The sequence below is a fragment of the Argentina silus genome, assembly GCF_951799395.1.
Source record: "Argentina silus genome assembly, chromosome: 17".
Taxonomy (NCBI): Eukaryota; Metazoa; Chordata; class Actinopteri; order Argentiniformes; family Argentinidae; genus Argentina; species Argentina silus.
Window position 1 is genome coordinate 13,641,238 of NC_139671.1, and position 12,102 is coordinate 13,653,339.

Below are 12,102 nucleotides of genomic sequence, written 5' to 3' on the forward strand. Positions count from 1 at the left end.
ATTTCTATGATGGATATGAATGCGTCATATCCAGGGTGTTCTGTTGGCCAGTACTCACAGATAGTTAGCCAGGTTGTGCTCTTGTAAGGTGTGGGTCTCAAAGCCATGGGGTATTCTGTCAAAGTAGTCATTCCCAATGCCACAGATGAAGCATTTCGTCTAGAGAGGAACAAAAGTGTTCAAAGTCCAATCTGGTTCACTTTCTGATTCAGAAAACATAATCCAAACATAATCCTTTTACCTTTATTTTACCAGGTTATTTCCATTGAAGAGATATAAAATCTCTTGCATTTATTGTTCTGTTATGAGGAAATTCATGTTCACATATTGACCACAATACAGCGTACTATACAGAAAATTCAATCAAACGTGCTGAATGTTCCTCTTCCCAGACAGTTCCCAGTTCAGTGGAATGTGTAGTTGAGTTAAGTCTTACCTCCATGTCCTCCTTCACCTGCTCCTGCTGGTCTCTCAGCTCCCCAAACGCATCAATGATCAAACCTGTAGGGGGGGTGAATTCATCAGGCCATATGAGCAGGAATGAACAAGACACAGCCTTTACATAACACAGCCTCGTAACTGTTTAGAACTGGTTTGGTGAATAAACCATGCATTATAAAAGTATGTGATTCCTATGCGCAGATGGAAACTGCAAGTATAGAATCCTCTCAAGCCTGCAAAGCTTTGGAATCAATTCCAATCAAAGTGAATACTGCAACTAAACATACTTGTTTAGTGTAAAGATTGCATATGCAGACAATGCTGGTAAGAGTAATCCATGTGATTTCCACTCTGCCAATCCTGACTGTACAGTATCAATGCATCTGCATGGTTCTGTCTGACAGAAGCACGTACCCTGAATGATGGCCAGGAGGATGACGATGACGAAGAAGAAGAAGGTGATGTCGAAGAGGATGCGCGACAGCTCATAGGGGTCTCCTGCTGGGTCCTCAATCTCATCACCAATACCACCGCCGGCTCTCACCCCCACGTACATGTGAAACAGAAAGCACTGGGGGAGAGAGGGAGGGGGTTTTAAAAACTCATCCTGAGACAACTGTCTGACTCATACAATCTGACTAGTGTAATAATATAGAATCTCATGAGATCTACACTACTCCTTTCAAAGGAGTGAAAAGCTTGAATTTGGCAGTGAACATATGGTGTTCACAATATGGTGGTCTCCACCCGTTTCCTGGAGAGCTATAGTGTGCAAGATTTTGCTCTTGTCCAGCACTTACACACCTGATTCCACTTTCACTCCGCTCACGAAGCTTGATGAGTGGAATCAGGTGTCTCAGCCTTCTGCACCCCCTAAGACCCTACATTACCAGAAATTTGAATATAAAATAAAATAAAACAATCTTCAACTTCCTTTCACTAGCACTGTGACCGCCGATGGCACTTGTTCTTATCATAGACTTTACTTACGATGACTGTTGATTTGTCACTTACTTAGACAAATGTACTTATTGTACGTCGCTTTGGATAAAAGAGTCTGCTAAATGACTTCAATGTAAACGTATATGTGTTTGAATGCAGGGCAGAAACAAAAGCCTGCACATCCAGTCGGACCAGAGAGGGAGAATCATCTAGATTCTATTGTTTAGAAAAGGAGGGTATGGTATGACATACTGTCATCATGTCGTCACACTTCATGTCAGGCTCGTCCTCGTCTTCACTCTTGTTGTAGAACTTGCGGAAGAAATTGAAGGCCACCACAGTGTAGAGATACACCACCACAGCCAGCAGGCCAACTGTCAACACCAGCTGTAGAGACAGGACATAGTCATCAGTCACAATGGGATGCACCGTCCCAATACTCTGAAGTTGCTTCATCTTCGAGTCTAATTTCCTTTCACTATATAGCTTTCCTCATTTCTCCTATATTTTCAATGCAAATGATTCAAAAGTACACAGGGAGCCAGACAGCAAGACTGTAAAGAGACAGTTTATTATATTGTCTAAAACGTTTATTGATAGTAATGGCTCTGTCGCCCTCTGGTGGTGATACTTGCCTGTTTGCCGTTGTGAGTGACAGAGGATATGATGGTCGTCAGGGTCTTGAAGCTCATGGCGATGTCCAGCAAGTGAGCAGCGAAGAAGAAGTTATTGTAGTGTCCCAGGATGGACATGGTGACATACCAGATCAGGTAGAGGAAAGACTGAAGCAAGAAGAACAACATAAGATCTGTCCATCACCCAACACTTAACCAGTTACAGATAAATGCATGTTCAGGAGTGAGATTGCATGCATCCACACAGTTAAGTTGACACACTTACGTTGTCAGTCATCACCGTGCCCATTTTCCAGCAGTGGTACTTGGTATCAATGGAGCTCAACCTGACATTGAAAGAACAGCAGTTTATTCGTTTTGAACTAAATTGACGTAAACATAAACAATCATTGACATTGTCGTGATTGTATTTGTAGAGATGAGTTGAGGTACTCAAGGATTCCCATAACAGTACTGTAGCTATATTGTTAAGTGTTGTGTATGAGAGATGTTTTTTGGGGCTGACTTCTCACCAGGACATGAGAGAAGCCTCCTTCACTACAGCCTCCTGAGTCGGGTCGAAGTCCAGAGCACTCTTGTCCAGGCCCAGCAGCTCAGCGATGCGCTCGGCCCCATACAGATCCCCATACTTATTGATCACCTACACACAGAGGAGACATACTGTCAGTTACATCTGTGGATTACCATTCAAAGAGCTCAGGCGGACGTTTGTCATGGTTTAGTTTTGCTCTGAAATCTCACTTACCTTACGTTTGACAAACTTGTCCCAGTAGTTATTAGGGAAGGACCTATACAGAAAAATGGTTCAAAAAGCATATGAGACCTATGCGATTGTTCAATTAAGTGAGGCTATAGTCAATTGCTTTATTTGAAAAGATATGAGAATTAATTTCTAACGATGTAAATGTTAAAAGCTCTTCCTCTGTGCTGGGACTCACGGAGTGTTGATGACCATGCGGTCCCATTGGCCTTTGATGTCATCGTCAGATGGCTGCTCTGTGATATAGAGGCCGTCAAACTCCAGCTTCCTGGCAATCTCCTTCTCTCTCTTAAACACCACCAGAGGCACCTGGGAATGACAGAGTTTGGACAGACGTGTGAGAGGGAGCAGAAACTTGGATAGGACAAACACTGTTTTATGAATGAATTAATGTGTGTGTGTGTGGTGGCTTTGTTTGTGAAAGAAAAAGACATTAGAATAATCCATCACCTTCAGATAGTAGTATCCCACCACACTGAGAGCAGAGATGACTGTGTGGAATACAGCCAGGAAACAGAGAGTGGGAGCCATGTAGCCAGTACTCTCTTGGAGGACAAAGTCGTCCATTCCAGCAAATTCAAATTCATCATCTTCGTCTTCATCAAAGATAGTCCAGGCGTCACCTTCGTTGTCTGGTGCGACAAGATCAACCTAAGGCCGGACACATTCATTGAGAATATTCAATATACACAAATATACATTAAATATCTACATCTATATCTGGATCTATTCTGTATTTCTACACCCATCTGTAGAGTGGATGTGAATAAGATACAGTGTGAGTGTACTAGTTATTGACAAATAGCTTGCGCTATTCTTCCTCCCCGCATTTAGTCAAGAATAACTTTCCCTGTGAGCTGGTTGATTTCTGATATCCATGTGTTTATTACCTTGTAGAATAGAAGGATGAAGTTGATGGCGAACGCCACAAACAGAGCCAGGAAACGGAGGTTGTAGAAGTTGCGAGCCAAGTAGTTCTGCAGACACAAGGAACATTTGGTCAGACATTTACCTGATCTTACATAACGATTCATTTAAGTTAGAGCATTCATTTAAGCACACATCAGAAATGATTCATTACAAATATATTTAGTTTTCACATATTAATAGTCTGGTTAGCAAGCCCTAAGTGTAGGACTGTAAGTGTAAGCATTGGCTCTATTGTACTGTAAAAGGACAAAAAACTCAATTTTTGAGAGCAGCAAGACTGTTTTGGCCCACATCATTGCTATAATGCATCTTGTCATGTCCTTTCCTAAGTCCTGGCTCACCAGCATCTTGGTCTGGTAGACATCCAGACCAGAGAAGAAGCTGGCCATGAAGGCAACTGGGGCCTGCTTTGATTGGCCAGTTTTGGGTTTGGTGGCGGGCTTCTCTTCAACCACAGGCTCTTTAGGTTCCTCCTCCTTTGGTTTGTCCTCTTTTTCCTTCTTCTCTGTGCTGTAACAACAAAGCAATGTTGGAGTTAATTTCCTTTGACTGTTTCTTTTTTTTATTGTAAAGTGTAAAATGTACGAGATATTTTAAGTGCACTTCATTAAATTTGGTTTGATTATGAGTTAAATCCAGCACATACAGAATATACTGCATATTTAGACTTCACACTCAGAATATACTCAATATGACAACTTACTCTGCTTTCTCTGGTTCAGACTCTGGTGGCTCAGCAGCTGGCTTCTGCATTAAACACAGAAGACCGAGGGTTATGGAGGAAGATATCTTCTAGTAACTTAAACAATGGATTAGTGACTTACAATTCTGCACAAATGATCACTGCTCCCATACCACAACAAACATTTTTTACTTACATCTTTTCTTAATTGTCAATTTACATTGCTACATTTTCCCTGCTCTATCTATTGTTTTTAGAGGAAGACAGTGCTGACCTTCTTTTTCTCCACAGTGGTAGTCTCTGGGGCCTTGATCTCAGAGATGTCTCCAAGTCCAACCTCCGGCAAGTGTTTTCCCCCCTCTCCCCTCTTGGGCTGTGGATTAATCATCTCCATCATCATGTCCACTTCAGCTTTATCTGTTGGTGCTGCCAGGCCTAGGTCCGTGCCCCCCGCTGACTCACCCGCCTCTGCCCTTTCCCCCTCCAACACATCACCATGGATACCAAACTGGGTGGGGTCGGGCATGTTGCCCAAGATGTCTGTCACTTTTATGTTCTTGGCCCCTTCGACGAGACCCCCACCAAACATGGAGGACCAGATGAGGTGGAAAAAGCCGAAGATGACGCTGTAGATGCCCTTGAAGAAGCCAGTGAAGATCATCCAGAAGAAGGAGAAGAAGCCCATGATCATCTCCTTGATTGTCAGCTTTTTCAACTTCTTATACTGCTTATGGAGGCTCTTTAAGGTCAGCATCTTGCGGAAGTTGGAGATCGTCTTCTTGGCAGAGACACAGGCAATGGTGAAGGCTGAGGAAGACTCCAGCATGCTCTCCTCCTCCTCCTCCTCAGCCAGCTCCTCCAGGATGCTGTGTGTCTCCTCCTCTTCCTCCTCCGGCCGCCCCACAGCTTCAAGCTGGGAGATCTGAGAGGCTAGCTGCATCTCAAAGATGGTGTCCTCGCAGAAGTTGACAAACATCTCCATCTTTTCGCTCTCCCCGCCCTCGTTGACCACGTCGAAGATGAACTGCCGCTTGGACTCCTTGACCTGGGGCTTCTCCCACTGCATGCGGCTGGACTCGCTGATCTCAAAGTAGATCCTCTCGATGCGCTTTCCCCCGCCCATGATCTCGATGCGGCCCAGGTAGGGCTCAAAATAGTTCAACACGCTCTCCGCCAGATCCATGAAGGTGCCCAGACGTGAGTCGTGAGGCATGTGCTCAGAGAGGTTAGTCAGCAGTACCGCTACGTTAAAGCCGATGTCTTTGGCTGGCTCATGGAACCTCTCCACAAACTCCTCATAGTTGAACATGTCGTTTTCGTCCGCATCGGGGCAGGAGAGCAGGTAGTCAATCTCTGATTGGGTGTACTGCTTCTGGTTCTCCATGGACTTCTGGAAGTCCTTCTTGGAGATGACCCCCTTGCCCTCTGGGTCGTACACCTTGAAGTTGTCGGAGGTGGTCAGGTCCTTCAGCTTGAGGAACATGTCAAAGAACTTGAGGATCATCTCCACATTGCTGGAGGACTCCATCAGGGTGTCCACCATTTGCTTTCCTATAGTCCCGTTCACCACGTTACCTATAAGTGGGAACAGAGTACATGGAGTAATCCATGTTGATTGTACTTTTATTCAAATTCTTTACATTCATGCATTACTCATCAATCTAGATGTATAATTTATGCAGTACTTTAGCATACTAATCCTACTTTATATCATCACTGGTATAAACTATAAACTTTTCAAAGGAAATGTCTCCATTCTCTCCATTGTCATGTCACTGAGTCTGAGTGAAGCTGTAAGGCTCTTACCCTCTAGCAGAGACAGCATCATGACCACCATGTCCTTCTGCAGATCCATCAGCTCCTTCAACAGCTCAATCTGACTGGAGTCCTGCAGGGGCATTAACAGTTACATCTACAACCTCACCTCAGAGAGAGCTGTCTACATTGTATTTAATCAACTTTATTAGCATTAATTTCCTCATTTGTGAACACTCTTATTGTTCTTGATCTCATTTATTTGCTTTATTGTTTTTATTTCAATTGTGAAGTGTATTGAGATGTTAAATGTTGAATAAAGTTTGATCCGATTGTCTGTGTAAGAGGTGTGTGACACAGATATTTTAGAGGCTGCAGTAGTTAGTACCTGAGACAACTTCATCTGCATGTTGGCAAACACATGCAGGAATCCCACCACTGCATCCCACAGTCTGCTGTGGGCCAGACTCTGCTGGTTCCCAATACATGGGCCCTAGGAGATCGAGGGAGAGAGGGGTGGAGGGAGTGAGGGAAGGGAATGATAGGGAGAAGGGAAGAGAGGAGGGGTGAGAAGATGGTGAATGTCCATAACTGGTTTTGGAGGTTTGTAATTCTTGTCTTTTTATGGATGGTGAGTACGGTCTATTTGGCCATACCGCAAAGTCTCATCAGGGAGCTCAGATCTTACTTGGATGTACTCAGTGAGGGAGTTGAAGATCTGCTTGGCCACAGATAAGGCTTTGGAGAAGTTGATTTGTCCAGGCTCATCCATGATATCTTTCCCAGAGTAATACCAGTAGAAATCACTGATAGATTCCTAAAAAGCAGATTCACATCATTATGAGGGTGGAATCTTATTATAGTTCTAGATTAACCAGTATATGTGTGTATGTGTGTATGTGTGTGTGTGTGTGTGTGTCACCTGAAGGCGGAGCAGGTAGTCCACTGTGCTGATAATGATGTTGACTGTGGTTGTATTTCCTGTCTGAGTTCGTAGGAAGTTCTGGAAATCTGGTGAGAAGATTCAACACAAATATAGACAAACAAATTCTAACAAGATACTGTGTTATTGACAGCTATGAAGCAAAAATGAAGTCTGAACTTTATTACAATACAGGATGAATTATTCAGAGCTACAACCTGCATAATAAGACTACTGCTAAAAGTAAACAACAATCTATCAATGTTCTTACCGCCGTTGTGTCCCTCACAGAGAAGTTGCAAAAACCTGAAGAGATCCTTAGTGAAGTCATCATTCTGTAGTACTTTGGAACCTTGGGAGACAGAGGACGTATATGAAGACTGCTCTTGGGCAGGACAATAACATACAGGGTCATTTGATATGACATTATTGAACATGTCATAAAGTCCCCTCAGCATCCCTCACTCTGAAACAGGCAGGTGGCTAGCAGAGATACTGATATGGGGTTTGGTGCTCACAACACTTTGGGAAGTCCAGGGACTTTAGGTTGCAGGCTAATGACTGAAAAATGCTCCGAAATCAATGCTTGTGATTGTGAAACACCAGTTAATTTCAGTAAGCTGGGCCCTGTAACTTTCACATGTACCATATAGGCTATAAACCTTAGACAAGAAGTAAGGAGAACAAAGCTAGAACATCATTGTTTGGGAACCTAACAGAACACAGAGATGCTTTTGATGTTCTCCGCTTGTGTACATTTGAAATCAGACAGTGATTTCACTATATCACCCATGTGAAAGTTATTTCTATCATTTGTATGAAACCAGCTGTACGAAATAGGCCCCAAGTCCAAAGCCAATCAAAGCTTTGCCATAGCTGTGGACAAATTCACAAATCTTAGTTTAAATCTGAGATGTTCTTGATAGCCATATAAGAATATCAGTATTAGGATTTGTGATCAGTAATGCTAAATTAACCTAAAAGAAAATGGTCACAACTACCAGACAAATAACATGCTTGAATAATGGAAAGCTACTGTACTACGTACGTCTACGTTCTACATTAGCATGCATATCATTTCCCCCTGCAGACCATGTGCCATGGGTTAATGCATCTGGGTCATGGAGGAGTCCAATGAGGCAGGGAGGCATATGGCGGAGACATTCAGGATGATAGCATGGCGGTATGAGGACGATCTTAATATGCTATTTACCCCGCTCGTTGACTGCCATCGATGAGTTTTAAAATGACGGAGGAGACAAACAAACATAAAAAGCAGACATAAGCAAAAGAGAAGACATTGAATTTCAATAACAAGGAGGAGGAGAAGGAGAAGACAGAATAAAAAGGAGAAGAAGAATAAACAGAAGTAGTAGAGGTAGAAGAAGAAAAAGAAGAAGACAGAATAAAAAGGAGAAGAAGAATAAACAGAAGTAGTAGAGGTAGAAGAAGAAGACAGAATAATAAGAATAAGACAGAATAAACAGAAGTAGTAGAGGTAGAAGAAGAAGACAGAATAATAAGAATAAGACAGAATAAACAGAAGTAGTAGAGGTAGAAGAAGAAGACAGAATAATAATAAGAAGAATAAGACAGAATAAACAGTATTAGTAGAAGAAGAAGAAGAAGTAGTAGTAGTAGTAGAGGTAGTAGAAGAAGAGAGAGAAATGAAGTCAACTATGAGTGAAAGGACACGGGCATGCTGTTAAAAATAAGTGTTTTAGAAGGGGAGAGTTTTGAAGAGTTTTAGGAACGTTTGAGTGCATCCTTGGTGTGGGACCCTGGACACTAAGGTTCTGTAGCTACCATTGTTTGAGTCTATAAGATTAGGGGATTCAGGGGAAACAGCACTCATTGAAAATATACAGCAGGGGATTGAAAAATGAGGGTGAAGTGTGTCATGTGAGTGAGTGTGTGTGTGTGTGTGTGTGTGTGTGTGTGAAAAAGAGGCTTGTGTTCAGCTGCATGTCTTTGGTGCACCGCCCCACTTCAAGATTGATGTTTATAGGACAGGCCAATATGCTATGAAAGTGGCTACTTCACAAACTGTATCAATGTAAATAGAATTGGAGACAGTCGTACTTTTTGGAGACACATCACCAACGTCACGCCACGTTATGATTGCAATCTGGTATCTAACAAATGGTAAATAAGTTCTGATTTGGCCCAAGGTTTACTAAGCCTGTAAATTAAGTAGTTTGTTGGAATTGACCGTTTCTTTTGCTTGCAATCATAACGCTGACACCTGGTCTCCAAAAGTGTCTCCAGTTTTATTCACATTCTGCAGTTTGTGACATATTGAATTTAATAGCGTATTGCTGGCTCCTGCGTTTGAATAGAGAGCCAAAACAGCTCTTGGAAAGATATTATTATACTATTATTGCTGCGCTACAGTGCATCATATCACTGACCACATAGACCAGATGAGGAGTGTGATCTTTTAATGGATCTCAAGTCCATGTTTTGCTGATTGAGGGAGCTACACCCAGCCTACAGAGCCATAGCCTACAGAGCCAAACCGAGCTGAGCTGTACTGGGCTGTCCTGGTTACTTAACCACCATAGTTGCAGAGGGTGCTGGAAAGGATAATGTGAAAGGAAAACATCTGAGAGCACAGTATGGTTCGGATTGGTCCTGTAGTGTGTAAAGCCCCATAAGATTCCACATCCGATGCCTAAACTCTTAGAAAAAAGGGTTATTTTAGAGTACTTTGTCATGGGTGACGATTCTGTGTCAAATCATTTCCACACAAATAAGTATTGCTGGTTGTTGGTACATCAGAGATGGTTCTTTACTACTATATGCTGAAGAACCATCCTTGCTGGGAGATGGTCCTTCTGTTGAACAGGCATTCGCTACACACCTAGAAAAAGATTGTCCATCTGTTGAACAGGCATTGGCTACACTCATAGAAAAAAATTGTCCTTCTGTTGAACAGGCATTGGCTACACTCTTAATGGTTCTTTATGACACCTTTGAGGTTCAACACAGTAATTTATGGAAGCCTTTCATAAAAGAGGTGCTGTTTGGAACCCATTATTCCATGCAAGGCACCTGTTTGAAGTTGGGATGTTACATGAACGTTACGTGAGCACAGATGTAATCAGTTCGAATCAAACAAGAACCAACATCACAGGTAAATTGGTTAATGAGATATTACAACATGAAAGAACAGAAAGATGAAAGAATGGAAAATCACCATTGCCCACAATTCCCGAGCAAATTTGCTACATTGCTCCCTCCTGTTGCTAGGGAATTGTGGGTAATTGCATATGTTGTTCTTTGTGTTACATTGTTCTATGTGTTACATAGACCTTAGTTATTGTTTGATTCTAACTACATCTGTGCTCATGTTCATGCATGTGTTTTGTTAGGGTGGTTGGTCCGGCACCCATTGGTGTGAAGTGGGAGCAAGTCTATTGTTGCAGCCCTCCACTTCTTATAATTAAAATGATTGCACAAGGTCCTTCATCTTTGAAGTATCTTTTAGTTTTTAGAAAGCTATGTTATGATCTGCCAGTGTGAGTGAGTGCATGCACTCCTCCTGAAGTTAGGCTACTAATACTCGTTAAAAATAAAATATATATTTATATCATAGAACAATTAAAGGTTCCTTAAATTATAAATTATTCTCCAATGGCATCACAAATTGCTGTTGTTCAATATTGCTGTTGTGTTGCTATACACTTTGCCACCTTATGTTATTGTTTATTATTATTATTATTATTATAATAATATTGTATTGCACTGTTGATTGTTGTTTGTTGAGGAGCTAGCTTGCCATAAGCATTTCATTGCATCATCTACGGCTGTATTCTATGATACATAAACTTTGATTTGATTTACAGTGGTTCTATATAGAATCTATTTTTCTCTTTTTCCTTATATGTATGACAGTATAGAACCCTTTTTGGTGCTAAACAGAACCCTCTCATGAAGAACTCTCGACAAGGGGTTTTAGGTAGAAATGCTTGGAGAGGGTTCTACATAGAACCATTATAAAGGGGTTCAACAAAGCACCAAAAAGGGTTCCCCTACAGGGACAAATAGGTACTAACTAGCACCTTTTTTTCTACGAGTGATGTGCAACTGCTTGATCTGAAATAACACTCCCCATGTACAGTGAAAAGAGAACACTTAGCATTTATCAGTGGGAAGATGCAGCGTCTACTAGGCTGACCAGATTTACACTATACTGTATCTAACCCATCTAATGTACCCCAGATCAAATATGAATCTTACTATGGCTGTATTCCGATTCTCTATCCTTCTCCTGAAGTGTGCACACGTATACTCTCCCTCATAGATTTACAAGGAATGGAGTGGTGTAAGGAAGAGTTTTGCCATGCTTGCACCAATCCAATGCTAACAAATGTGTGATGGTAAGTGAATGAGTGCACACTTCTGGGTGAAGGGTACACATGTAGAGAATTGGAACGCAACCAGTATGTTGCATACCTCGGATCACACACACCACCTAGCGGCCATGATGATTGACAGCAAGGTGTTAATGAGACCACATTGAAGAGCGTGCATCGTCAAAAATTGCATTACGGGGAGAATGCAATTTTATGTCCGTTTTCGTATTAGGGCCATTCAGAGGAGAGGTTTGACAATGCAGAGAGACATGTGGTCATGAGTCCACCATTAGCCGCTGTAGGTTGCAGTACCGGCGTAGACTGAATGGTGTGTGTGTGTGTGTGTGTGTGTGTGTGTGTGTGTTGGTCTCTGTAAGTTTCTCAAGAGTATAGATAACGCTGCCAGAGACAGCAACTTCAACAGCTAGAGAGGTCTAGAACTACTGCTGTGTGGGAGCAAAGGAAGCATACACATTCTTATGTCGGAGCTACAGCATACAGCTGTGTGTACAGCTACCGTAGATACACCGCGTCTGCAAGTTTCACTCCACTTACTCGATCCTTCCTCTGACACCATCCCAAGACCTTCTGCTTTGTTCTGTCTCTCAAAGGCATTCAAGTCCAGGACACTGGTCGTGGTATGAGCAGACATGAGTCAAGGGACAAACACACTACAG

The 12,102-nt window shown here is 42.3% G+C and overlaps 1 protein-coding gene across 1 annotated transcript in view; it reads right to left on the reverse strand.

Annotated features, from left to right (window-relative positions):
* Positions 1-12,102, reverse strand: part of ryr3 (ryanodine receptor 3) — an 83,996-nt gene that overhangs the window by 983 nt on the left and 70,911 nt on the right. Inside the window, exons 83-102 of the mRNA XM_083689093.1 lie at positions 11,954-12,054; positions 7,339-7,419; positions 7,068-7,156; positions 6,834-6,962; positions 6,534-6,638; positions 6,197-6,278; positions 4,665-5,965; positions 4,412-4,455; positions 4,050-4,218; positions 3,669-3,755; positions 3,229-3,429; positions 2,957-3,087; positions 2,764-2,806; positions 2,531-2,658; positions 2,284-2,344; positions 2,019-2,165; positions 1,636-1,770; positions 856-1,012; positions 437-501; positions 59-159 (exon numbers count right to left, since the gene is read on the reverse strand). Coding sequence (XP_083545219.1) covers positions 59-159; positions 437-501; positions 856-1,012; positions 1,636-1,770; positions 2,019-2,165; positions 2,284-2,344; positions 2,531-2,658; positions 2,764-2,806; positions 2,957-3,087; positions 3,229-3,429; positions 3,669-3,755; positions 4,050-4,218; positions 4,412-4,455; positions 4,665-5,965; positions 6,197-6,278; positions 6,534-6,638; positions 6,834-6,962; positions 7,068-7,156; positions 7,339-7,419; positions 11,954-12,054 — 3,357 coding nt within the window. The remainder of the gene's footprint in view (positions 1-58; positions 160-436; positions 502-855; positions 1,013-1,635; positions 1,771-2,018; positions 2,166-2,283; positions 2,345-2,530; positions 2,659-2,763; positions 2,807-2,956; positions 3,088-3,228; positions 3,430-3,668; positions 3,756-4,049; positions 4,219-4,411; positions 4,456-4,664; positions 5,966-6,196; positions 6,279-6,533; positions 6,639-6,833; positions 6,963-7,067; positions 7,157-7,338; positions 7,420-11,953; positions 12,055-12,102) is intronic.